At 35.2% G+C, this 26,570-nt stretch overlaps 1 protein-coding gene across 2 annotated transcripts; it reads right to left on the minus strand.

Moving 5' to 3' along the window:
• Positions 1 to 53: 53 nt before the first annotated feature.
• Positions 54 to 25,484, minus strand: LOC141668388 (regulator of nonsense transcripts 1 homolog). 2 transcript variants are annotated; one of them, XM_074475266.1, is made up of 29 exons: positions 24,837 to 25,484; positions 20,237 to 20,488; positions 19,971 to 20,141; positions 19,767 to 19,817; positions 19,471 to 19,563; positions 19,226 to 19,321; positions 18,977 to 19,027; positions 18,786 to 18,904; positions 18,598 to 18,706; positions 17,996 to 18,118; positions 17,831 to 17,902; positions 17,541 to 17,612; positions 17,378 to 17,444; positions 15,666 to 15,808; positions 5,636 to 5,707; positions 5,414 to 5,542; positions 5,084 to 5,239; positions 4,616 to 4,729; positions 4,433 to 4,531; positions 4,271 to 4,348; positions 3,673 to 3,807; positions 3,218 to 3,292; positions 3,014 to 3,128; positions 2,491 to 2,861; positions 2,297 to 2,356; positions 2,152 to 2,223; positions 1,536 to 1,667; positions 1,201 to 1,320; positions 54 to 948 (listed from the first exon to the last, which is right to left on the minus strand). In XM_074475266.1, exons 1-29 carry the CDS (start codon positions 25,323 to 25,325, stop codon positions 814 to 816), a joined length of 3,771 nt encoding a protein of 1,256 aa, XP_074331367.1. In that variant the 5' UTR covers positions 25,326 to 25,484; the 3' UTR covers positions 54 to 813. The 2 variants fall into 2 exon arrangements, with proteins under 2 accessions (XP_074331367.1, XP_074331366.1); XM_074475265.1 differs by having other exon boundaries at positions 2,491 to 2,870.
• Between the last annotated feature and the right edge of the window lie 1,086 nt (positions 25,485 to 26,570).

Below are 26,570 nucleotides of genomic sequence, written 5' to 3' on the forward strand. Positions count from 1 at the left end.
CAAATTGTAACTATAACCCAAGAAAGAAAAAAAAAATTGCTTTGCATTGAATATAGATCAAAGGGCAACTTCTATTACTATAAAAATATTATTTCCAGGTAAAAAAATTGATTTTATCCCAGTCAGGAAAAAGGGAACTGGTCTTTAGCCATATATACATAGAGCAAAAACCACCTTGGAGGCAAACATTTGAAATTCACACCTTAAGCATGGTATCAAAGCCAACTTTTGTCAAAATCGATTATCCTAAACATAATTTTCCCAAAGCCATTTTTGTTAACAAATATCATGCCTAACCTAGACAAACTCATTCAAATGCACAATATAGGCTTGTAACTACCCCAAACATATGTTCATCGTCACTTTGTAGAGTATACATGTCTGGCCAGAAGGAACAGATAGTCTCCCCTGTGCAGAAAAAAACAGTTGTACCTGCTTCTGAACAGTAATAAGTTCCTTGTTTAACTAGGGATCAGCTCCGCTTTTTTCGATAGTCAAACCCTTTTTAAAAATCCATGACATGTAATGATTTTCCCAATCGAACAACTCTCGGTTCCAACAAAAAGTTCAAATTTGAACAAGATACTGGGTTGTCCTCTTCCTCCGCATTTAATGTTCCCATCCTCTTTTTCAGAAGTTCCTGTACTGGGGTCAATCTATCTGATTCTTGCAATTCAGAATGACTAGGGAAAGGCCACTCTTACAAACCCAACTCTCAATTATTTTTGGACCACGACGGCATCTTATGGCAGGCAGAACAATTTATGTTTCTGAGGCAAAGACAAACCCATTATACGTAGAAGCCCCAACAACTCAACTACTATAATGGAGTTTCTGATTCTGGGACCCTTGTCCCTGTTGGGCTTGTTGCTGTTGTGGAGCTTGCATATTATGCGGCTGAGTATTGTAGTTGGTGAAAGGCTGGGAATAAAGAGGATTCAGCAGTGCCTATCAAAAATACATAAAAAAAAATAGGCTCGTTATAAACAAAAAACAGAGTCGAGGAAACTAAGACCAAATGACAAAAATGAGTTTGCAGACCTTTTCGTGTTACTAGAAAATTTCAACTTCCTATATAAGACATGCTAAATCTCCTAGTCTTATGTTAAATAGGTGCAACCGTGTAAGTCACTTGTCAACACTCACTAACTTAAAATTAAAAATCACTTAGATAGGTAATAGACAGCTGAGTCATAAAACCTGAGACTGGATTTGACTAGCATTGCCCAAGCCAAAGTGGCTCTGTGAAGCATCTTCTTGTGAAGGATCATTGAATCCAGCCTGCGTAAAGAGGCCTTGTGAACCATGGGCCAAGTAGTCCTAAGATAAACAATTTACGGAATGAATATTAGTTGATAATCATTCAATAGCGACGAAGATTGTTTGTGAGATATTCTGAAATTAGAGGCTCAAAGTTTTGTAGAATTCGTAATATCCATTTGGTGTTTTTCCCTTCAATCATGTTATGCACAATAAACATGAATGTCAAACAAAGATGATAGATTGTAGCCTACGTGCCTAATTGACTGACCAACCTGAGACATGAACTCATTGCCTGAACCGAAGCGAGAATATCCTGCTTGAGAATTCTGATTCAGAAAGCTACTCGGGAACCCTCCTTGTGCTCCCTGCGTTGCATAATCAACATTATATCCACTTTGAGAAGCCTGCAAGCAATGTATATAACATGTCAAAAGGAGTGCATAACTGCATATATATAGGTAATTTAGAGCTACTCCAACAGATTACATATAAAGGATCCTTACCTAAAATAATAAGGATTCTATCAAAATTGGACTCCAATAGCATCCTAGTAATTCCCTAAAAGGTTAAGATCCTCTTTTGCATTTTTAAAGATAAGGAATGCATAACCATCCCTTATCTAATTTTTAATAATTAAATATTCAGGTCCCTACTTTTTCACACTCCCTTTTCTCTCTCTTCTTTAAAAAATATGAATAGGATTTGAATTTAATATTATAATTATATTAGGGAACTAAAATAAGGATTGTTGTCGGAGTTCCTACCCTATAATGTCTTAAATAACTAGGATCCTATTTATTTATATTATTTTTAAGGAACGCACAAGGATACTGTTGGAGTTGCACTGAGAGGCCAAATTACTGAATACAACATAATTTGTGTACCAACCTGAGTGGAGAAATCAGCAACATTATATGGAACATGTGAACCCTGGCTTTTAAAATCATCTCCCAAAATATCCTGATAACAATATTCGATATAAGATTTAGACTAAATTTAATAAACAAGTGTCGCATTCATGAAGTTCTATTACCTGAGACATGCCGCCAATAGAGAACCCATCCCGAAAAGATTGATTTGCTTGAACAGCCATCTATTTAAAAGAAAAAACCACCAAAATATTTTATGAGGAGAAAAATGTAAGCAGAGAGAAAAAGATCATTGAGAAGTAAATGTTTGGTATCTTCATTACAGTTCCACCACCAAAGAAAAGTCTTTGACACTTACATTAGAAACATAACCAGGTTGCGACAATGGACCACCAGGAGATGGCTGGCTACTTGGACCCTCCAGAGTAGAATAATTAAAATTAGACCCAACACTCCCAACTGCTTGCTGAGAACCTTGCTGGTGCGGGAGATGATTTCCTATGGGGGCACCAGTATTGCCACGTCCAGCACCAAAACCTCGACTTCCCTGCTGGGGAAGATGAGGAACAGCTCCAACAGGTCCATGTACAGCACCGCGAGCAGGAATGGCATATGGCTGTGGAGGGCACCCATGATAAGGGGTAATCGGAACACGAGGCATGGGATAACCAGCTGGATGCAGACCAGGTTTATGTGTACCATTGGGTTGGCCAGGAGGCATGAAAGATCCTGCAACGCCTAATTTTTGTTCACAACAAAGAAAGCTTATCATGCTATGCTGTACTACTACAGGATTTCACACTATTTACTCATCATATCAGACCAAGTGTAATTAAAATTTGAAGATAACATGAAATACTAATTGCATAAATCTAACATACCCCTAGAACGACCACTTCTCCTATCAGCATCTGCAGTTGAAGATGCAGACCCAAAACTATCATTAGGCCCCATTCCAGGTCCACCACCATAGAAAAGTCTCCGATCATTGTAAATCTGCGAAATGAACCACAGTGCCAGCATATTGCGATTTAGAAGAGTAAACAACTCCATTTCAAACATTTTTATTTACACGCGAGCTTTACCTTTTTAGGCTTTTGAAACTGCACCATGCTCTGCTTCAAATTATTCAAAGGTCCTTCCACCAAACACTCATGTTCCTGATAATAGGTAAATAGAGGACCGAGTTAGTGGCATTCAAATTAATACATAAAACTTCAAATACCTGAGAAGACCGGAAAAATCACATGCTAGCACGAGTTGTATTTGGCATTTGTCAACACCAAACATATTTACAACCTGACCTCCAAAAGCATGAGTGAGATGAAAGGGTAATATACACTACTACAATTTCGGACAAAAAGGGCCATAATTTGTCACATGGATATACAACCTTAATTACATTCGAGTTGAACCAGCATTTTTCTATATATCTACATTACATATTCCTACCTACAGATCTGAACTAGAGACAGTCCAACCATGCAAATAAAATATTAATAAGCAGCAAAGAATTAAAGAGCAAGAGCCAAAATAAGACCTTATAATGGGTCAGCAAGCCATTCCACAGTGGTTGTTTGCTAAGGACTTTTGGATTACCCAGGATGACAATGCCATAACGGGCACGAGTGAGAGCGACATTTAGCCTTCGTGGATCATTAAGGAATCCAATACCCTGGATGACAAAAGAAGTCAGCAAACTACCTCCAACACACAAAGTTACAAAATATTAGTATAAAATATAAATCACAAAGTTAAATCCATAAAAATTCTCAGTGGTAGTAAAATACCCAAGATGCGAATAGATGCTGATTAAAATAATCAGGCTTTACCAAAGTAGAACCAAATAAATTACAACCTAATTGCTTCAAAATGGTATAGGGCCTATTGGACTCCATATTTTCTTATATTTAATAACTGTAACATACACCAGAACATTCAGAAATAAAGGTACATGCAAGTGAAATTCTGAAGAAACCTTTCAAGAAGACTCCTCAACAATTAGCATACTTAATAATGATTAATTACAGCTAATTTACACAAAAACCATGTCACTACAACACAAAATGATGCTTGAATCTATTTTGAAGTGGGGAAAGGAGGGACAGGTGCAAGGGAAGACAAGTATATCAACCAACCTGATGTTCATTACTTCTCACACACGACAATATAATATAATCCTTCTCCCTCCCTTGGAAAGAATCTACACTAGCCACCTGCAAAATTTCAATGTTAATGCTCCATGCTTGGGAAATTTAATTGCATCTAACAGAATTATGGGAGGAGAATCCAAAAATGACCTCAATTTCTTTGTAGAGTTGCTGTCTTAAAGCACCATTTCTTGACATGTAGTTGACGATGTATGCACGCTGGCCTTCGTATGGTGTTATCACCCCTATCTGTAATTTGTTTAATACATAATAAACAATTTAGTCAAGGCCCATTAACAAAAAATAAAGATGCAAAGGGTCTGACAAAAACACCTGACTGGGAATCACACCACTCTTCAGAAAAGTAGTCACAATTTTTTCCACATTTGCAGCTTCTGTCCTGTTTAGATAGGATGTCCCGCTAGCGCTTATCTCCTCTTGTCCCATCTTAAAATACACAACATAAATATTTCAATACAACAATGCCAAAAGAGAGTAAAACCAGTCAACACATAGGCGCATCTCCCAAGATCAAATGACAATTTTGAAAATCACATATTCTCGATGGTCCATACATCTACAATTTTGACTCTTTAGTAGATAAACAGCTCATGTATACCTCTAAATTCTAAGAGACTTTTCCCAGTTAGATCTTCAAAAAATTTCAGCCGTAATAAACGAATAATGTTAATGCACATGTGTGTGAGCGTGCGCGCGCACATGCATAAACACGAAAAGAAGAATAAGATTCACAAATTGGGGGAGAACTACTTAAAAAAAATATGAAGGCCTACAAAGTACCTGCACGTAAAAGAACATTGGTCGATTTGGCACAGGCCAAGGAAAATCAATGCCTGTCGACTGCCTTTCATTTATTGTAACTCCATTCTGGAGTGTACCTTCATAGAAGCTATTAGAGGGGAATTCAGAAAGGGATGGATGCATCCGGTATTGCACCTGTTCAAGATCGAAATAGAAATTATATGTGGTTTATCACTAATTAACCCCACCTAAAAGTAACCATAACTAATTACAGTGCTAATAACTCCGATAAACCAGAAATTTGTCAATATAAACAAAATCTTCCTAACCAGCACAATTTAAAGAAAGCAATAGAAAAAAGATTATGACCTGTAATCTAATTGGTTTTACACCTAGCAGCACCAGACGCTCAAACAAAGATTGTGCTAGTCCAGCACGAGCTGCTTTCTTGCACATAATGACAGGACCAAGTTGGCAATGATCACCAACAAGAACCACCTAATGAAAAAATGTGGCAAAGAAGCGATGAAACGTAGACATAAGACGTTTACTCGTTTAGTAAAATGTATAAAAAAAAACTCAGCAACTTGCCTGCTTAACTCCGAGAACCAATGGAATCAGACACTCTGGCTCAGTTGATTGAGTTGATTCATCAATGAGGACCTGCAAAAGGTACATCAAATATTCAGCTACAAGAACTAAAAAATTAATATTGTTAGATATATTTGATAATGTCATGGCTAATATGTTTTATGTTTAGATTTCAGATCTTATTTGAACAGAACAAATCAGTACTTAACTGATCAGTACTTATACTGGAAGTCAGAACTTAAGGTACTGGAAGTCAGAACTTAAGGGATATCAGTACTTATGTTATCAGGAGATAGATATCAGAACTTAAGTGCTGAAGGACGATCAGATAAGGACAGTAGCTGATTAAAGTTAAGAAGATCAAGATAAACATAAGAAGAGATATGCATGAAGAAGGATTCCGTGAAGAATGGAATACTTGGAATAGAAGATATCTGATTGATATATTTTAGGAAGCAGAATTATATTCCATATCAATTAGCGAATATCTTGTAACTGTGTAGTATATAAACACAGAAATAGAGTTTACACTAGAGGTGTTATCATTATCGAGAATATTATTTATTATAACTCTAGAAGTTCTCGTGATATTTTGTTCATCACTGAGAGATAACAGTTCCAGATTGTAACAGAGTTTATTGTTTAAATAAAGTTTGTTTTCTGTTACATAAGTTCTTGAAGTTTGATTTGATTGTAATAAACACTGTATTCACCCCCTCTACAGTGAAAGTGTGACCTAACAAGTGGTATCAGAGCTTTCTGTTAACACACATACAGTTAAAGATCCAAACACAATCATGTCTGACACAGAAACTCCAACTAAGCCTACCAAAACTGAGGAATCATCAAAGATATCAACTCAGAGTCGATATGAGACTATCAGAGTTCCCATATTGAGACCATCTGAATATCCCATATGGAAGGTAAGGATGACCATGTTTCTGGAAGCAACAGATCCAGAATACCTTGATAGAATCAGGGAAGGGCCTCACAAACCTACCAAGCTCGCTGTTGTAGTTGCAGGTGAAGCAGAAATGACCGTACCAAAGGAAAAGACTGATTACACTGCTGAAGATATAGCATCTATTGTTAAGGATGCCAAGGTACGTCACTTATTGCATAGTGTCATTGATAATGTAATGTCAAACAGGGTAATCAACTGCAAGACTGCTAAGGAGATATGGGATGCACTGGAGACAAGGTGTCAAGGAACTGAAACAGTTAAGAAGAACAGGAAAACAATACTCACTCAAGAGTATGAACACTTTGACTCTAGGACTAATGAGTCATTGACTGATGTATATGATAGATTTGTCAAACTCTTGAATGACTTGTCATTAGTAAATAAGGAGTATGATCTTGAAGATACAAACCTCAAATTCCTGTTAGCTCTTCCTGAATGTTGGGATTTGAAGGCAACAACAATAAGAGACAACTACAATCTTGATGAAACAACTCTTGATGAAATCTATGGAATGCTCAAGACCCATGAACTTGAGATGGAACAAAGAAGCAAGAGAAAAGGAGGAAAGTCAAGGACAGTTGCTCTCAAGGTTGAAGAGGAATCCCCCAAACCACCTTCCTCAAAGAAAGATAAGGGTAAAGCTCTTATCATAAAATCTGATACTGAGTCATCAAGTTCTGAGAGTGATGATGACTCAGATTCTGAAAGCTTGCCTGAAACTGATGCTGATGAGGAGATGATGAAGCTGTGTGCTCTTATGGTGAAAGGAATCACAAAGATTGCATACAGGAAGTTCAGGAAGGGAAAGATGTTTTCCAGAAAAGGCATAAGTTCTGATAAGAAGAATTTCAGAAGATCTGAAGGAAAAGGAGGAAAGTCTGACAGAGGAGATTACGCTAATGTTAAATGTTATAATTGTGGTGAGAAAGGCCACATATCTCCTGATTGCAAGAAGACCAAGAATGACAAAGGCAAAGCTCTTGTCACAAAGCAGAAAAGCTGGACAGACACCTCAGACTCTGAAAGTGAGGAGAACTATGTATTGATGGCAAATGCTGATAAATCAAGTTCTGAGAGCAGTTCTGAAGCTGCTGAAACAAAGGTACCTCAGACTACTTATGCTTTTCATACTGATGATATTGATGAGTTGAGAAGATATCTTAAAACCATGTTTGTTAGTTATAGAGATCAAACTTTAACATGTGAAAGATTAACTTCTGAAAATCTTGCTTTTAAGAAAAGAAATGATTTCTTAGAAAAAGAGTTAGTCATGTTTCATCAAACTCAGCAGGATAGAGATAATGCCTTTTATATTAGGGATGAAGTGCTAAAAATGAATGAATCTCTAAAAACTGAGTTAGAAAAGGAGAGAGAGATTATCAGAACTTGGACTAACTCTGGCAAAACAACTCAAAATTTGCTAAGCAGTGGAAACTGGAAAGAGGGTTTAGGCTATGGAGAAAATGAAAAAGGAACTGTAGAAATTAAGCCTGTTGATAAGCAAAAGCCGAAGTTAAAACCTGTTAAGTTTGTAACTGAAAAATCCGAAAATGAGAAATCAGAAGTTAAAAAGGAATTAGCTTCTGACAAACTAAAACAGGAAAAGACAGCTGAAGTTAACATAGGCTTAATGACGAAGAAGCAGCTTAAGCATAAGCTGAAAGATGTTAAGGATGCAAACAAGGTAAAATCACCTAGGAAAAACAGGAATGGAAAAGAAGGTGTGAATAAAAGCAATAACTATAAATCTGTTCCTGATGCTCCTAGGAAAGCATGTCATAACTGTGGAAGTTCTAACCATCTGGCTTCTTTTTGCAGGAAGAATAAGAATATTAACTCCTTATCTACAAAGTCAGGAGTTAAGAGTCAGTCTGTTAGATACAAACCACAAAATCCTTGTTTTCATTGTGGTAGTTTATGGCATTCCATTTATACTTGTAGGGAATATCATAGTTTGTACTATGATTATTATCAAATAAAACCTTCTTTAAAGAAAGTTTCTGTTGTTCCTTCTAGTATAAGGTCTGATAAGAAAACTGTTAACATAAAATCTGATGTTAAATCCGCTGCAAATGTTAACAAACCTAAAAAGGCCAAAGGATCCAAGCAAGTCTGGGTCCTTAAAACTAATAATTAGTGGTCTTTTTGATTGCAGGGCAACAGGAAAAATATTCTAGTTCTGGACAGTGGATGTTCAGGACATATGACTGGAAATAAGGCCCTGCTATCAGACTTTGTGGAGAAAGCTGGCCCAAGTGTTTCTTATGGAGATGGCAACATTGGAAAAACTTTGGGATATGGCAATATCAATCTTGGGAATGTCATTATTAAAGATGTAGCTCTGGTCTCAGGACTTAAACACAACTTACTGAGTATAAGTCAAATCTGTGACAGAGGTTATCATGTTGATTTCTTTGCAGAACATTGTGAAATAGTTAGTAAATCTAAAGGAAAAATTGTTCTGAAGGGATTCAGGCGTGGTAACATTTATGAAGCTAAGCTTTCAACAAGTTCTGATGGTTCTGCAATCTGTTTAGTGAGTAGAGCCTCAACTGAAGAAAGCTGGAATTGGCACAAGAAACTCTCTCATTTAAACTTCAACAAGATAAATGAACTGATCAAGAAAGATCTTGTGAGAGGACTGCCAAAATCAGTGTTTGTTCCTGATGGTCTTTGTGACTCATGTCAGAAGGCTAAACAAAGAAAATCTTCGTTCAAGAGCAAGACTGAATCATCAATTCTTGAGCCTTACTATCTACTTCATGTTGATCTATTTGGTCCAGTGAATGTCATGTCTATTGCAAAGAAGAAATATGCGTTGGTCATAGTAGATGAGTTCACCAGATACACATGGGTGTATTTCTTGCACACAAAAAGTGAAACTGCATCTATCCTGATTGATCATGTCAAACATCTGGATAAATTGATCAAAGATTCTGTGAAAATTTTGAGGAGTGATAATGACACTGAATTCAAGAATTTGATAATGGAAGAGTTCTGCAAAAATCATGGAATAAAGCAGGAATTTTCTGCTCCTGGAACTCCACAGCAAAATGGAGTTGTTGAAAGGAAGAATAGAACTCTAATTGAAGCTGCACGAACAATGCTTGAAGAAGCAAAGCTTCCAACCTATTTTTGGGCTGAAGCTGTGCAGACTGCTTGTTTTACTCAAAATGCAACACTCATTAACAAGCATGGAAAAACACCATATGAGATGGTGAAGAACAAGAAGCCAAATCTCAAATACTTTCATGTATTTGGATGTAAGTGTTTTGTTCTCAAGACTCATCCTGAACAGCTATCCAAGTTTGATCTAAAAGCTGATGAGGGAATCTTTGTAGGATATCCACTTTCTACAAAAGCCTTCAGAGTCTATAATTTGAGAACAAAAGTGGTCATGGAATCTATCAATGTCTCTTTTGATGACAAGAAGATCACTGGACTTAAAGATTGCATTGATCATGATAAGCTGAGATTTGAAAATGAAGATTCATATTCTGATACCTCAAGTCCTGACAGTCTAAGTCCTGATACTGTAAATTCTGATGGATTAAACTCTGATGTTATTGAAACTGTGGTGACTACGTCAAAGGAAGATGCACCATTGCAGGGGGAGCATACTCAAGATTTTATCACATCTCAAGAAGCATCAGAACATACATCTGGCTCGTCAAATTCTGATTCGTCAAGTTCTGATAAGCCAAGTACTGACAGTGCTGAAAATCTAAATACTGAAGGATCCAACTCAGAGAGCATAGTTTCAGGGGGAGCATCAGAAAATGAAATCGAAGACAGCATGAATTATGGGGGAGCATCCAGTTCTAGAGAAAATCTTCCATCTGCAAGGAAGTGGACAAAATCACATACACCTGATTTAATAATTGGAAATCCTGAGGCAGGTGTCAGAACTAGAACAGGTACTTCGAATGAATGTCTTTACAATTCTTTTCTCTCTCAGTCTGAGCCAAAGAAAGTGGAAGCTGCCAATTTCTTGGAGGCAGATTGGTTTCTTGGTATAGCAAGAAACAAAAGTCAATTTCCACATCAACTGCAGAAGCAGAGTATATTGCTGCAGGAAGCTGCTGTGCACAGATTCTCTGGATGAAGAATCAGTTACTGGATTATGGGTTAACATATTTCAAAATCCCTATTTACTGTGATAATCAAAGTGCTATTGCTATGACAGGTAATCCAGTTCAACACTCTATGACAAAGCACATCAGCATCAGGTACCATTTCATCAGGGAACATGTGGATGAAGGTACAGTGGAATTGCATTTTGTTCCCACAGATCAACAAGTAGCAGATATCTTCACAAAACCACTGTGTGAAGCTACCTTTTCAAAATTGGTAAATGAACTTGGAATGATTTCAGGTTCTTTCTCTAAATCTGCTTAAACTTGTTCTATGTTATCAGACTTTATGATCAGTATTTACAGAATTAATCTCTTTGTATATTCTGTGCATTAATTGATAAATGTCTTCAAGTACTGACTGTTGTCTGATATATGTGTCTAAACTCTGATAAGTGATATGTCTGTTTCAGTAACTATTCTATCCTATGAGGATAACTGTGCTAGATACTGACCTACTAGTCTTCAATAAACAAATGATCCCATGAAAGAAGTAGTTATTTCTGTGGAAATCTTATGACACAAGCAAATTCTGATAACTGAGCTTAGTTAAGTTTACTTTGTATATCTTATTACTAAGTCACAAATTAGAATAATGCTACTCATCTGTTTAAGTTCTGATTCTAGTAAAACTGCTGAATGTACTAAGTGCTGATAAACCTCACTTATCAAAAGAAGAAGAACAATAATCAAAGAATAATATCAGGTACTCCTTTGAGATCTAGAGTAAAAATGTGAAAGGGACGACCCAAGTGCATTGCTGGTATTAAGTAAATATGCATTAGAAAAGCAAAATATTTTCTTGGTGACTTTTCACACTCTATGATTACTGGAGAAATACTCTGATAATAGCATAAATTCTAATAAACAGTCGTGACTCACTTACACTGAGAAGCCTCTGTAAAATAGAATTTCAAAAGATGCATAAAATTAGCACAAAAACAGTAGAGGTGAACTCATGCATGAACTCATTTATCAGTAGGTTTCAGGATAATGACAGATCTTTAGCAAAATTTTAATTATGACTTATTTCTAAGATGTACTGAAGTAGATCAGACTTTACTCTTTGTCTGTTATTTAGCTTAATGCACACACACATCACTCCATATGAATGATGAAATTTCTGTGGTGGTCTATGTTATTTTAGATAAACAGTCATTGTGTCACTTCTGCACAAATTCTGAGGACAAGTTCTAGTTACACGTTCTGATGATTAAGTTCTGACATTCATAACTAAGAACTTGTATGAGTATTTACTAAGATAGATATTCCTTGTTCGAGTTAAGACATTATGTTCTGATGACTGTTAAGTTCTGATATAGGTCTAAGTTCTGATTTTTCAGTCTAACCCTTTACTTGACTTATCTGTGAGTAAAATTTGGTAACAGTCTCAGATTAATTTCGAAACAGATTCTGAAGATCAGGTTCCTTCTTCAGAACCTATGATAAATGAAGCTGAGAAGGCAACTTCTCAGAAGGATTCTGCAATTGGGGGTTCTAGGCTTCTCAAGAGGCTTAGACGTATGACTGTTCCTGCAACTCCCAAGGAATCCAAATCAACAAGGAAGTACAAGAAACAGAGGGCACAGAGGCCAGTTTCAGATGATGAGGAGGAAGCAGCTAAGGAAGGGGATCAGGAATCTCTGATCTCACAAGACAAGGAATTTGCTCCAGTCACTTCTTCTCCATCAACTACATTTCAGGAACCTGTATCTGACAAGGCTAATTTACCTTCTTTATCTCTTGTTGATCCAGGCACAAGTGCTGAAATTGATATTCAGAACTTGGTTGTGCCTGAAATACTTTTCTTAGAAGCTCCAACAGCAAATAATCTTTCCACAACACCTGTTACTGATGCTGTTCAAACTCCTGAGTTATCACTAACACCTTCTCTGCATCAAGATGATGATCAGATTTTAGGTGAGCATCAGGATATGGTTGTTGATCAGAACTTAGTATCAGATCAGCAATTAGAGGATGTTGAAGCCTCCATTGCTACTCATACAGTTGTCTTATCAGAAGATACTGATTCTTTAAGTTCTGATGCTGCAAATGTTGGAGATACTGGTGAAGCTGCTACAACTGTAGATGCTGATGCAGCAGGTCCTTCAGGACATACTCCTCCACTGACTCTTCCTAAGTCTGAACTGCTAAAGGAGTTTGTTATCAGGGATGCACGAGTACCTTGGAGTGAAACTCCTGCAGGACAGGAGTGGACTAAGGAATGGAACTCAGTTTCATGTGTTCCAAATGCTTTACATCTTGCTGAGCACTTGACTAAAGCTGATGAAATGTTAAATTCTGATGATTTTAAAACCCAGCTTAGAGTCACTGCATTGAGTACTAAACATCTACAAGGTCTTCATTCCAACACTCATGCAGAGCTACACAAGATTCAGGAGAACTTTATTAAACAGGAACAAGTTTGGAAACTTGATAAGAAAAAGTTCTTCCAACCTACCATTGACAGGGTTGCTTATATTGAGAAAACTCAAGAGAAGCAACAAGCTCAGATTGATCAAATTCTGACAAATCAAGCTTCTCAGCAATCGCAACTTACTGAAATCCAGACCTCAGTGGAACTACTTATCTCTCTTTTATTACCTGCTGATGCCAAAAAGGGGGAGAAGGTAATTAAGTCCAAATGCAAAACCAACAAGTCACTGCAAGGAAAGGATGATGGAAAAGATGACCAAGGAAACTCTGGAATGGGTAGTGGTCATAGTCAAGGTAGAAGATTTACATCAAGACAAGCTAGTCACAGAACAAGTTCTGATACTGGGAAAAGAATAAGTTCTGCTGCTGGTAAAAGGATAAGTTCTGATGAACTTCTAGATCTTGATGAGGAAATGTCAAGACAGTTATTTCTTCAAGAAAATCCAGGGATGGACTTGGAAAGTTTAAAGGAAGAAGAAGCCAGACTTAAATCAGAGAAAGTCACATCTAAATCTGAAGCTTCTGGTAAAAAGTTACTTCCAAAACCTAAAGGCATTGTGATCAAAGAGAGGATACATACTGAAGAAACTTTGGCTAGATCACAACCACAGATAGATCCAAGATCCAAGGGTAAAGAAAAGGTTGGTGAACCTATCAAGCCTTATGTACCTCCTGAGGAAGAAGAAATTACTGATGGAAAACATAATCTTGCTCTGACTTCAAGAAAAATTCTTAAAACAACCTCTGACATGGCTCAAGTTGTTCAGAGTCAAGAAATTGTAAGTTCTGATATTCAGAAGAAGCAAGTAACCTCTGACAGTGCTCAAGTTAACTTGATATCAGAAGATAAATCTAAAACACTCCTACCAGGATTCACTAAAGCAAAACAGACTCAATCTTTGAAGACTACTTTAAGTGGTTTTGAAGCAAGAGTAGTTACTGGAAAGGAAGCTAGAGATAAAACTGGATTGGGAAGTGCTGATGAAAAAAGAGTACACAACACTACTGATGATCCAACTTCCTTGAGTGAACCAGGTATTGGAGCAACTCCTGAGAGATTGAATCAACTAGAATCTGTACAGATGGTTTACCATACCTACTTGAAAGAATACATCATGTTGTATTTCATGACAGATGGTAGGGTTTATCACATAAGACAAAATGCCATTCCATTGAAGTATTTTGAAGAATTGGAGCATGTATTATTCTTACTTCAAGTGGATGACAGAATAACAGAGACTGCTGCAAACTACTTAAAGGAACAGATTCAGAGACAGAAAAGACTTTATTCTGTTAAGTTTGACAGCAGATATGTTCCAAAGTACAGAAATCACAATGGTGATATTGTTGATATGAAGCCTAATACTGCACAGATCAGAACATATCTTGGTATTAAGGGGCTTGAATTCAATCTAGAGTCTAACAAAGCTTATGTCATAAGACTAGATCGGGAGTTGAGAAAAGCAAAGATTAATGATCTCAGAGCTGCAATATTTCAAACTGGTGAAGATACTGCAGAGCTTAAAGATGTCAAACGGAGAATAATTGATGAACTCAGATATGCTGAGAAATGTTTGTTGAAGAATTATCTCAGAACAACTCCTGATATCAGAGAGATCAGAAAATGATGAAGCCAAGTCGAAGATCTACAACTGCTTAAATTCTGATATTTATACAGGTTGAAGTTGTTATCAGAAGTTGAATTGGTAAAAACTTTAAGGACTGTAAGTTGTAGTTATCTTGTCTATTTCTCATGCATTTGTACTTAATGTTTTTGACATCATCAAATATCTGTTAAACTTGTATATTTTGTTAATTTACAAGTTGGGGGAGATTGTTAGATATATTTGATAATGTCATGGCTAATATGTTTTATGTTTAGATTTCAGATCTTATTTGAACAGAACAAATCAGTACTTAACTGATCAGTACTTATACTGGAAGTCAGAACTTAAGGTACTGGAAGTCAGAACTTAAGGGATATCAGTACTTATGTTATCAGGAGATAGATATCAGAACTTAAGTGCTGAAGGACGATCAGATAAGGACAGTAGCTGATTAAAGTTAAGAAGATCAAGATAAACATAAGAAGAGATATGCATGAAGAAGGAATTCCGTGAAGAATGGAATACTTGGAATAGAAGATATCTGATTGATATATTTTAGGAAGCAAAATTATATTCCATATCAATTAGCGAATATCTTGTAACTGTGTAGTATATAAACACAGAAATAGAGTTTACACTAGAGGTGTTATCATTATCGAGAATATTATTTATTATAACTCTAGAAGCTCTCGTGATATTTTGTTCATCACTGAGAGATAACAGTTCCAGATTGTAACAGAGTTTATTGTTTAAATAAAGTTTGTTTTCTGTTACATAAGTTCTTGAAGTTTGATTTGATTGTAATAAACACTGTATTCACCCCCTCTACAGTGAAAGTGTGACCTAACAAATATATGGAAATTACACATCAATACAAGCATGTCTGATACCTGCCGGAATCGAAAATTTGCCAATCGAGGATCTCCAGCACCAACACAGGTACAGCATATTACATCAGCACTTTGAGAAATTTCTCTCTCCGTTGCTCGCTTCAGAGCCTTATACTTTTTCTCATCACTGCTGGACAGCTCTCCTGTAAAAGAGAAAAAGTATTAGGGTTCGCAATTGGAGCATATATATTCAAAACAAAGTCACAATAGTTGATATAGATATATAATAATAAATTCATTAAACAAAAAGACTAAATTCTTAGCATATTCCTTTTCAGATATCAGATATAAGTTTAATATATCTAGGTTCTGCACATGTTAAAATATGTTTCTTAAATTAAAATATATGCTCAAAACTACAATTTATTATAATCTTAATTGTGATATATTATCATATAAAAATCGATTCATTATCAGTCAAAGTCATTAGTCAATTCCAATACGTGATAGGTCACTATGTATTCACATCTGCTGTAAATTCTTTGCTTTATTAGACTCCGATGTATTCTTTTTGCCCACCCCTCCCCCCAAAAACAAATTTCCAAAATTCTGGTTTCCAAAAAAAAGAGATAAGGAAGAAGTCTTATGGTCCGATTAACATATAATAGAGGCATTTTACCATAACCCGATTATTTATTTTGACGAACAAGCGAAAGATTCATTGAAACATTAGAAACCAGTCGGAACAAACCTCCGAACTGTCAACTACAATCTGATTGTGAAACAAAAAACAGGCTAAACAAATAGTTATTTTGTTTTTAGATCGTTTAACACATGAAATTTGCAAATTTTTCAATATAAAATTATTATAATGAAATCTCGAGCAATCCAACCTACAACAGTTATTAAACTAGTACCATCAAAATTGACCTTCACATAAGCATCATTTGTAGCCCAATGTTCAGAACTATAACCCGATTATTAAAACACACTCAAGAAAATATTGTAGATTTGTAGTTGCCGCTTTTCAAACTTAAAGGGAAAACCCTTTTTTGCACAATATACTAGAGCTTGTAACAAAATTTGCTAGTAATACTTAAAAACAAAAACATATAGATGGTGAACTCTACACATGTCTTCAGGTAACACGGCTTGAGAAAGTAAAGAAGAATGGGTTAAATATCAAGTAGGTCACTTAGTGCGTCCAAATATATCAAGTGAGTCACTGGTTACAAAACTGACTCAAATGAATTATTCATTTGAAAATTTGTATCAAAAATATCACTCTATCGTTAGTCCAAATTCTTAAAAATATTATATATTGAGTTTGACACATTTTTTATGAATGATATTACATCCAAATGAAAGATTCTGAGCTCTAGTATTTTAGAAAATATTTTTAATTTTTTTTAAAATTTATTTACTATTTATTTTTATTTAAATCAAATAATACAATTAAAAAATAAAAAATAAATAGTTGATAAAATTTTAAAAATCTAACAATATTATCTAAAATACTAGAACTCGTAACCTTTCATTTGGATGTAATATGATTCACAAAAAATGTGGGAAACTCAATACATAATATTTTTAAGAATTTCGACTAACAATATAGTGATATTTTTGATATAAATTTTTAAATGAGTGACTCATTTGAGTCAGTTTTGTAACCAGTGACTCACTTGATACATTTGGACGCAGTAAGTGACCTACTTGATATTTAACCCAAAGAAGAATATAGAATTTTTCACCTAATATATAATTAACCTTACCTTGTTCGTCTTTCAATTGCTGTAACTTGTGAAGTTCACTCTTTTCAGAAGTATCAAGATGTCTGACCTGCAGTATAATTATATTCCGTGACAAAAATTAAGTAATAAAGCACTAAACTGAATCTTATGTCATGATTGAATCAGCTACTACAAACACACATACCTGATAATGCAGGGTTAGATGTTCAACTGGAGAACTTACAGCTTCCCGTGATTTTGCACAGAGCCTAACAACCTATTATAAGAACATTCTCAAGAAGTAAGAAACGAAGGTCCAGTATATTAGAACCACAGACAGTATGCAGCACTTGTATGTACAATAGGAGAGGCAACCGCTGCACTCCACAGAAAGAAGATAACAAAAACTAGGGCGGCCCGGTCAAGTCAGTTGCAGCTTAGTATGATAAGAAAGAAATTATTTTAGTTAAGCCATACAATATCAGTAATTCTTACCTTTAAGCCGGTGGCACTTATCTTCTCTGCCAGTTGGTCCACAGCTACATTACTGGGAGCACAAACTAAAACCTGTCAAGGAAGACAACTTCCACACTGTAAAATACGATATCATTCAAGATGTTGATTATTATATACATAAATATTATTTTGACACAAGATTACCTGCCCCTGCCCTTGTTTAGCCATATGATATACAATAGCTGCAGAAGTGACAGTTTTCCCTGTGCCAGGTGGACCTTGAATCAAACTTATTGGCTTCTGAAGTACACTCTTTACAGCAAAGACCTACAAAAGCACCACTCAGGATCTAAGAATGATCAAACAATATAATTGCAAGCAAAGATAAAACACGAGACCAGTCATTCAGGTCAGATGAATAATTTAAGTCTTCTTTTTAAAAAAAAATAGGCAGCAGTTAATTGCTTTTAATGCATAAATTGCATATTACAAGGCAGCAGTGCATTACTGTTAGTGCTATGAAATTACCATGTAGTCAAAATCAAACCACGATTACTACTATTATATTGGTGGACTATATAACTACATAAAAAACTTATCTTGAATTCCAATTTTCAATGAAATAAATGCATTTAAAGTTGTAAGAAGTTCTACAAAAATTATGCAACTCATTGATTCTATATAATATGAAATTTATCAATAAACTACAAAGGACAAGGAATGCACATGTTGTAAGATATGCTTGGGCCTTGGAGGTTTAAACATAAGAAAGTTTGATGATTCTAAATTTTAATTATTGAGCTTACTTGAGAAGCATTAAGCTCAGGAAGTCCTGGTGCGCCAAAACGACGAGGCAGGGCATTACGAACCATTTGAACCTCAACTTCATGGCCCAACAAGTGATGATAAATGTACCTAATGGAGATCAAAAGAAAAGGAGATTATAACTTTTCTGCCAATTTATGTGAAAGGAAGAGCGAAATAGCAGACCCACCCGCTAACACTTGTTTCATCTACAGCGAAAGTTTTCATTGCACCCTGCATCCTATCAAAACTTGTGCTCTTCCAAACAAAATCAACACTAAACCCATGGTTTACATCAACAGGAACTCCCTGCAAACAAAACAACAATAAAATTGTTAAAGCAAAAGAAGAGCAAAAAAACATATACAATAAAAACAATACCTGACTGGCACGGAGTTCAAGAGCCACCTCCTCTTGTGCTGTCAACTTTACCTGTTGACACAAAACAAAGAGTACTTTAAATTATTCATGAAATTTATTAAGATGATTCTTACAGAAAATCTCCTTACTACACAACTTATCAGCGGGTTATCTTAAACAATCCTTAAAATTTGCAGCTTCATATCTAGACAGCCAGAAAATTAAATTCGGATCTATCCAACAAGCAATTTAGTCCAAATAAAAACCTACCACGTGACCCACTGACTGCCAAGCTGGATGAGCTGCATCACCTGAATAACGCAGTCGTAACTCATCCCCGGGAACAAGGCGTAATTCATTATCTTCCTACAGATGAAATGACGAGGGTAGATCAGGATACGAGGAAATTATTTAACAAAGCATAAAAACTGATACAAACAAAGCTAACTGAACTGAAAAGGTATCTGGCACTGTGGCAGTACAGGTTTAACTTATAATCAAAGCAAAAAAATTACCTTCGGAAACACGAAGTACGCTACACGTTTCTTGTTTAAACCAATATCCCACCGAATAGTAAGACTGTCTTTGCTTTGAGACTCTTTCATCATCTACATAACAAAATGTAATCAGCTTCCGCAGCAAAAATAAAATTCTTTGCTGATTGTCATAGATTTCAAAGAATGATATGTGGCATAAATAGCTAGAAACCATCAACTTGTTACTTGAATAATTTACAATAATACTAACAGATCAGAACCTAGAAGAAAGCCACAAGGACAAATAAAAATTTAAAAGAAAAAGTGTGACATACTTTATCATAATCAGCTTCGAGCTTGATAAGTGGCGCAAACACATTTTGATACTGCAAAAAGGAAGCACCTTCAAGTTGTCAGCAAAAGTTACATGTGAGGTAACGACTACAATGGCTGATCAATAATTGATAAAATTTTCATTCTTCTAACCAACAATTAGCAAGCCTAATATAGTAACTAATGATAGTTGTAAGCATATGCACCTGATATGCGTCCTCATACTTCAAAGCAACATGTTGGGGTTCATCATCCACACCAGGCTTCTCAAGATCTTCAAGAGTAGCATCAGGATTTGACTTCCAAAGTTCTTCTACCTTATTAATCTGTTGAGCGCTGATCTGCCGTGCTCTCAACTGCTCCTGTTCAGAGGGGACCTGGAAATTTTATTTCAGAACCAGTCACTCATTTAGATCAGATTAATACCTTTAGAAAAGCATAGCATATATACAAGAAAAACACACACGCCAACCTTGACAAGCCACTGCAGGAAACATCGGTCATCAATAAGGGGACACCATTGACTCAGGTCCCAGTTCATGTCTTTCAATGCATTAACATTGAGACACGGCTCCCTGCAAAGAAGAACAACAACACTCTCTGCCTTGGCAGAAATGAACCCAAGAAGAAACACGTTTCGACATCCACAATTGTAACACTCTAAAATAGTTTCTCCCAAGGGACTGTCTTTATGAAGACAAACTTCTTTATGTTTCGCCCGCACCTGGAAAACACAGGATAAAAAATTAAAACGCTGACTCTGACTGTGTACCATAATGCTAGAACAAATTGGACCAGAATAACTTGGCTAAAAATAGTCGCCCTACGTCATTCTAAATGGAAAAATTTTAAAAACTGAATTTAACGACTTCAGGTTCAATGACTGAATTTACTGACTTCAGATTCAATGAGGCCAAGTCCTAAAACGCCCGTCTTCCATAACAAACCAATCCTCAAGAATTTTTACTACATTACTAATATTCCAGAAACATGGCAGCAAAAACTCATATCTAGTTTCCATAGTAAACTACTTGAGTAAATGAACACACGGGATGACGAAACTTCGAGAAACTATGGTACATTCTTGACGGAACCTATTAATAAGAACTCCCTAAATACCATTATAATAGATGAAATAATAATTGGTCTAACATATACAAATATGCAACTGAGTCAGAGTGCGCAAAGGGCCACTTGGAGATTAAGCACGGGCTTTTTCATAACAAAGCGCACTATAAAAATTAATATAAAATTTTTTATGCTAATTAATAATTATAAACTTGAGTCTAAACAAAAAATTTCATGAAAGAAATAGGTTCAAGTTTCATTATATTAAAGATATTAAAAAGCTAATAAAACTATATTTGTGAATCAACACCTTATTTTTCATTAAAATTATCAGTTAGAATTTTCACTGAGATGCTTATTCTCCACAAATTCAATATCCTCTTCATTCTCATATTGAACATCCATAATCTTCCACGTTTAATCTCCTTGTGTTGCAGATCACTCTTGATTATGACCTTGATCTAAATGGAACTATAGTAGTTATCCGACACCATAAGCACTACGATCAAGCCCAATAAGTCAAATAAATGGCCCAATTTTTAATGATCTTGTTCAAATCTGGGCAACATTCTCATTCTCAAATATACAACTGGTCTTTCCAGCATGTTAAAATACCCCAATCCAGAAAAAGAGAATCCAAACTCAACCGCGTTTTGGGACCTAGTGCTCGCACTAAAACAGTAAGTTAAGCCATCTGTTGAAATTCATAGTGTTTGAATATTTTAATGTCGATACTCGATAGAACTACTTTTTAATTCAATTGCTTATATCATCTCTGATATATTAACATGTTCTAAGGGGGTGAAAAGACCAATTTATTTGCAGGTACATAAGCCATATAAGTCGGATAAGGAATGTGGCGATGATGATTAAGGAATTAAGAATTAATTTTATTTTATTTCTGCTAATATTTAGGAACAGAATTCAATGTAATTATCACAAAGCTGTGAAACTCGGACTCTACATTCCCTGCCGTACACGGAAGCCGAATTAAATTTGTTGATCAGACAATTCTACGTGCCTGACAAATCAGAGTTTACAGAGGTGATTCAAGATCGATATGATATGAGATAGCAGAAAAATTATATAATAGATGATCAATAAAAGAGAAGGAAATAGGGACACAAAAGGGAGGAGGATAATGAAGACAAAAAGGAGGATGAAATTAGGGTTTTTGTGAAGAAGGCGCCATAAAGGCCGAAGAAAAGCACAATAGAGGGACCAAAAATAGATGTATAATTAAGCGACCAATTACAAAACATATTTGGACTGTTCAGTGTCCACATTCGGTTACTAATAAATTTATTACAGATTAATAAAGTACAGCTGATACCAAAACATCTTTAATATACAGTATAGTTATAATAAATTATAGAAGCGTTGAACAGTTGTGCAACATAAAAATTTGGTAGACTGGCTATATAAATATATAAAATTTAAATTTTTCTTAATTTATACTTAAAAGCTACCAACATAAATCAATTGATTTAATTTTTAATAAAAATTGACGTGTCTCCAAATCTTTGATTTTGAAGTTCAAAAAATCTGGCACACCGATTTTACGATCCTTGTCTGTGTCGGATACTTCCTAAAGAGCATCATGGTCATAATGTTCAACCAAAAAAAATAAATAGATTTTTAGGAAATTTCCAAGTTATAGTAGGGAAATATTTTCATTTACGATAGTTGGAGAAAAATTACGTTTTGCAAGGTTATAAAGTCCTAATCTTATTTAGAAAAATGTATTATTTGATTTTTGGAAGACTATGCATATTGGAATTAGATTGTTTTCTTTGTTATGAGTTGAGATCCAAACAAATTCCTCTATACTGTGAGTCTATGATTAATTATCTCAAACTTTTCTTTTATAATTTTATTCGGGTCTTGCATCAAAGTGGTATCAAGAGCTTATATTTTCTTATTTTCAGTTTTCCAAAGAAAGAAAATTCATCACACGACAATCACGGAGACTCGAGAATTTAAATGCAATCGCCACAGCTTTCATACCAAACTTATTAGTTTTCTTCTTGTGCTAGTCAAATCAGGTAGTGCTAAAGTGCCAACACAACTTATTGGTTACCATACAGGCATACAGACAAAAATTTACATGGTATCACCACCTCCTATTTGTAATAGAAAATTAGATTTCTGAGCATCTTTAGCATCAGAGGCGTAATAAAGTGCATATAAACAATGAGACTAACATCTGCATTGTGGAACACATCGATCTGTTGCAAAGTGCTACCCCATATCCACGTATTCTGCTCTTTCCATTTTGCTTCTATAATGGAACTAAAATTTGATTTCTTCAAGTTCTACTCTAGATCGTTACTTCCACCATGTAAAACTCGTTGATAATTTTTTTTACCCAAATAAAAAAGAATGATACAGGCGAGAAAATTATATATTTAATTAGTATCATATTACTACTTAGGAATATAGTTGATGATAATCTTATTAAGTTGATTTTATTGAATATATAGATTCTTAGAGCATGTCCAATGCAATAAATGATATTATTTCTATACTACGTAACTACGGCACCAAATAACAAAAAAACACTCCATTGTATGCTAAATATCGATGTAAAATAGCAAATTACTATACTTGGTGCTAATATCGATGTAAAATAGCAAATTACTATACTTGGTGCTAAATATAGAGGTATAAATGTTGATATAATTGCCACATAAGCAAGTGCAAGAGGGAAGAAAGTGAAAAACTAAAAACTAGAATTCATTTTTTTTCAAACATAAACATATTGCAAATAAGTTAGATTTTGAGCTATATGGTTCTACTTTAATACTATGCATTGGACCAAGTTCTATAACAGACCAAAAATTACTGTTTACTGTTATAATATATCAATAATGATGGGGAACGAAAGTGATGTGTATATATATATAATCTTTTTTTGTGTGTTTACATTAAGTGTAAAGATAAAAATATTATTTATATGCAGGATTAAAATTTTACTAAATATGTAATAAGTTCTTAATTATAAGCCCAATTGTTAATGGGTCTTAATCCAGAAGACTTGATGATTGAAATATTATGAAAATACTAAAAAATACTAAATTAATTTATTGGATCTTTTTCTTGATTGCAATTTGCAATCTAGTTTTTCTCCTTGGAAACCTTGGGGTAGTAATTCTTTCGCAGTTAATCAGCCAAGTTTAATTTATAATGATTTATCAAATATTCATCACTCCCTACAAGTTGCCCAAAATATGTATTTTAGCATTAGCATCATGCTCTACAAAATATTTAGGTTATGGTAGTATGACAATAACAAAATGTATTTACTTATTATTTGTTAATCATGATGTTAATTGTTGGTTAAGTTTTAGATTTCTACTCCAATAAAAAGAGATGTATTGTTTAATACTCAAAGATTTAAAATAAGATTGTACTCTTGTTATGGTTGCAATCCAAAAAAATTACTCTTTTCTGCAGTTCAAAAATCTTGTTAGTCGAGTTGTCGGGCTAGTGGATTTTGGTTCCATTTATTAGTCCACCTAGCTCTTGTCCTTTTGTTTTTCTTTCTTTCAGTTTCTCCTGATGCATGTGGTTTACCCCTTATTTGTCAATCCTTTTGTCCAACATCAAATGGCATAAAGAATATAATTCATAAAATAAGAACCTATAACAATTGTGCTTGAAAACGGTTCAAGATTCAAATTTTGCAATTTATTAAATGACTTCATTCAGATATCTTTGGTCCAATTACTAGCTGCAACTGAATCTCAGATATGAGGAATTAAAGAAGCCACATCACCATTTATATGTATATGGATAAACCAAAATCTACAAAGCAATTTGCTTATTCAATAAACAGAGCACCAAGCACACAACATCTAACGAACTAAATTCTATAGGTATTTCGTACTTCATAATTTCAAAGTTAAGCAAGTCTCGTAAAATGGAAAGTACTCTGATATTTCATCTCTTCAAATAAAAGCACAAATAGCTTTAAACATAGAACAAAAATGCAAAATACTAACCAGATGATTAACGATATGCGACCCGGACGTACTCCCTCTAGAATTACAAAACCATTTCCGACACGAAGGCACATTACATCTAACAACACAAGCAGGATTCTGCACACCACAATACCGACAAGCGTGCTCCGTAAAATCACCTTTACCAAACTCATAACCATCATCATCGCCAGTCTCTTCGAAAGTCAATCCACTCATTCCAGCGGCTATCGCATCGACAGCAGCCTGATTACTACTCCCACCCCCTCCTCTACTCTTTCCGGAACCAGGAGAAGCATCGGAGTGGTGATCGGATAAATTAGGTTCGGCAGCGAGAGAATCGGAAAGTGTGGGCCATGCGGAGGCGCGAATTGGTTGAGAGAGGTGGTGAAAATCGGGGTAATCAAAGTCATCGTCGGCGGTGGTGTTAAATTCGAGGAAAGTGTAGGCGTCGTTGCCGGTGTCGGGTTGAGATGCGGTGTCGTAGAGATTGTTTGATTGAGAGTCCATTTTGATTAAATTAGGGTTAGGGTTTGGTTTTGGGGATGAATGACATGAGGATTGCAAGGGGGGTTGTGTTTACGTATAAATGTGTGTGTAGAGGTGACTGGTGAAGTGGTGAGTGTCTTTTGGGGAGTGTTTTCGAGACCGGGGGATGTCACGTGAAATGAGCGTGTAAATTTTATAGAAGCAACCTTGTGGGCTCAGGCCTCAGGTCAGTAGTTTTATCCGGAGAATTTAAAAATATGTAGCATAAACCAGATCATACCATACCAAATTAAATAAACTTATAAATACCCGTTTGTCAGAATGTTATTTGATAATAAGGGGCAATTATATCACCGTTACTTCGAATAATAAACCTAACGTACTTAAAATTATTAATTTATGGAACACGATCGCAACAATACATACATCAACACCTTTCGTAGAATTTCTCCTTACTGAAATTAGCTCAAAAATGCCCAGTTTTGGAACCACCTAACCGCAAACCCTTAACCTCGCATGCTACTACTCCATAAGTGTGTATTAACCTAACTTGGAGACACTATTAACATAATATTATCAGCAAAAAAAGGATACAACTAGGGGTGTACACGGTTTGGCCAACCCGACCAATCCAAACCGAACCGACCCTATTTCGGCCGAACCAAACCGATTTTTTTCAACCCGATATATAGTTGGGTTGAAAAAATGTCAACCCGGTTTAATTAGGTTGGATATGGTTTTCGATAATTTTAAACCAATCCAACCCAACCCGATTAAAATATATAGGTACATGCTAATAAGTTAATCCAAAATTATGTTTAGGCCATTTACATAGATCCATATATCTCTAACTTTAAATGTAACTTATAACCTTCGTGTTCATAGTTCATTTCGTAACAACAATAGATGTTTGATTAGTGTTATATTTTTTGCATTTATGATTCATTATAATATTTAAAGCGTAAGCAATATTATTAGTACTTTTGATGTCGAAAATTAGATGCTTAAGACTATTCAATATGGAGGATTGTAATATTGTTTTGAATTATTTTCAAGTGTTTTAAACTTCGAAACCTTATGTTTTATTATAATTTTTTATATTAATTTTGTATATTTAATAAACCGATCAAACCGATCCAAACCGAACCAAACCGAAGTATACAAATTGGTTTGGGTTACAAATTTAAACGGTTTGGGTTGGGTTGAAATTTTGAAAACCCGAATTAATTGGGTTGGGTTGCTAAATTCTCCCAACCCGCCCAATCC

This window comes from Apium graveolens, chromosome 6 (assembly GCF_009905375.1).
Source record: "Apium graveolens cultivar Ventura chromosome 6, ASM990537v1, whole genome shotgun sequence".
Lineage (NCBI taxonomy): Eukaryota > Viridiplantae > Streptophyta > Magnoliopsida > Apiales > Apiaceae > Apium > Apium graveolens.

Bases quoted from the DNA above. Each gene is read 5' to 3' on its own strand.
- LOC141668388 (XM_074475265.1), bottom strand. From the start codon at position 25,325: ATGGACTCTCAATCAAACAATCTCTACGACACCGCATCTCAACCCGAC. The intron at 17,445-17,540 runs GTATGTGTGTTT...ATTATACTGCAG, and splicing joins ATCTAACCCTGCATTATCAG to GTCAGACATCTTGATACTTC. The intron at 3,129-3,217 runs GTAAAGCTCGCG...TTCATTTCGCAG, and splicing joins AGTTTCAAAAGCCTAAAAAG to ATTTACAATGATCGGAGACT.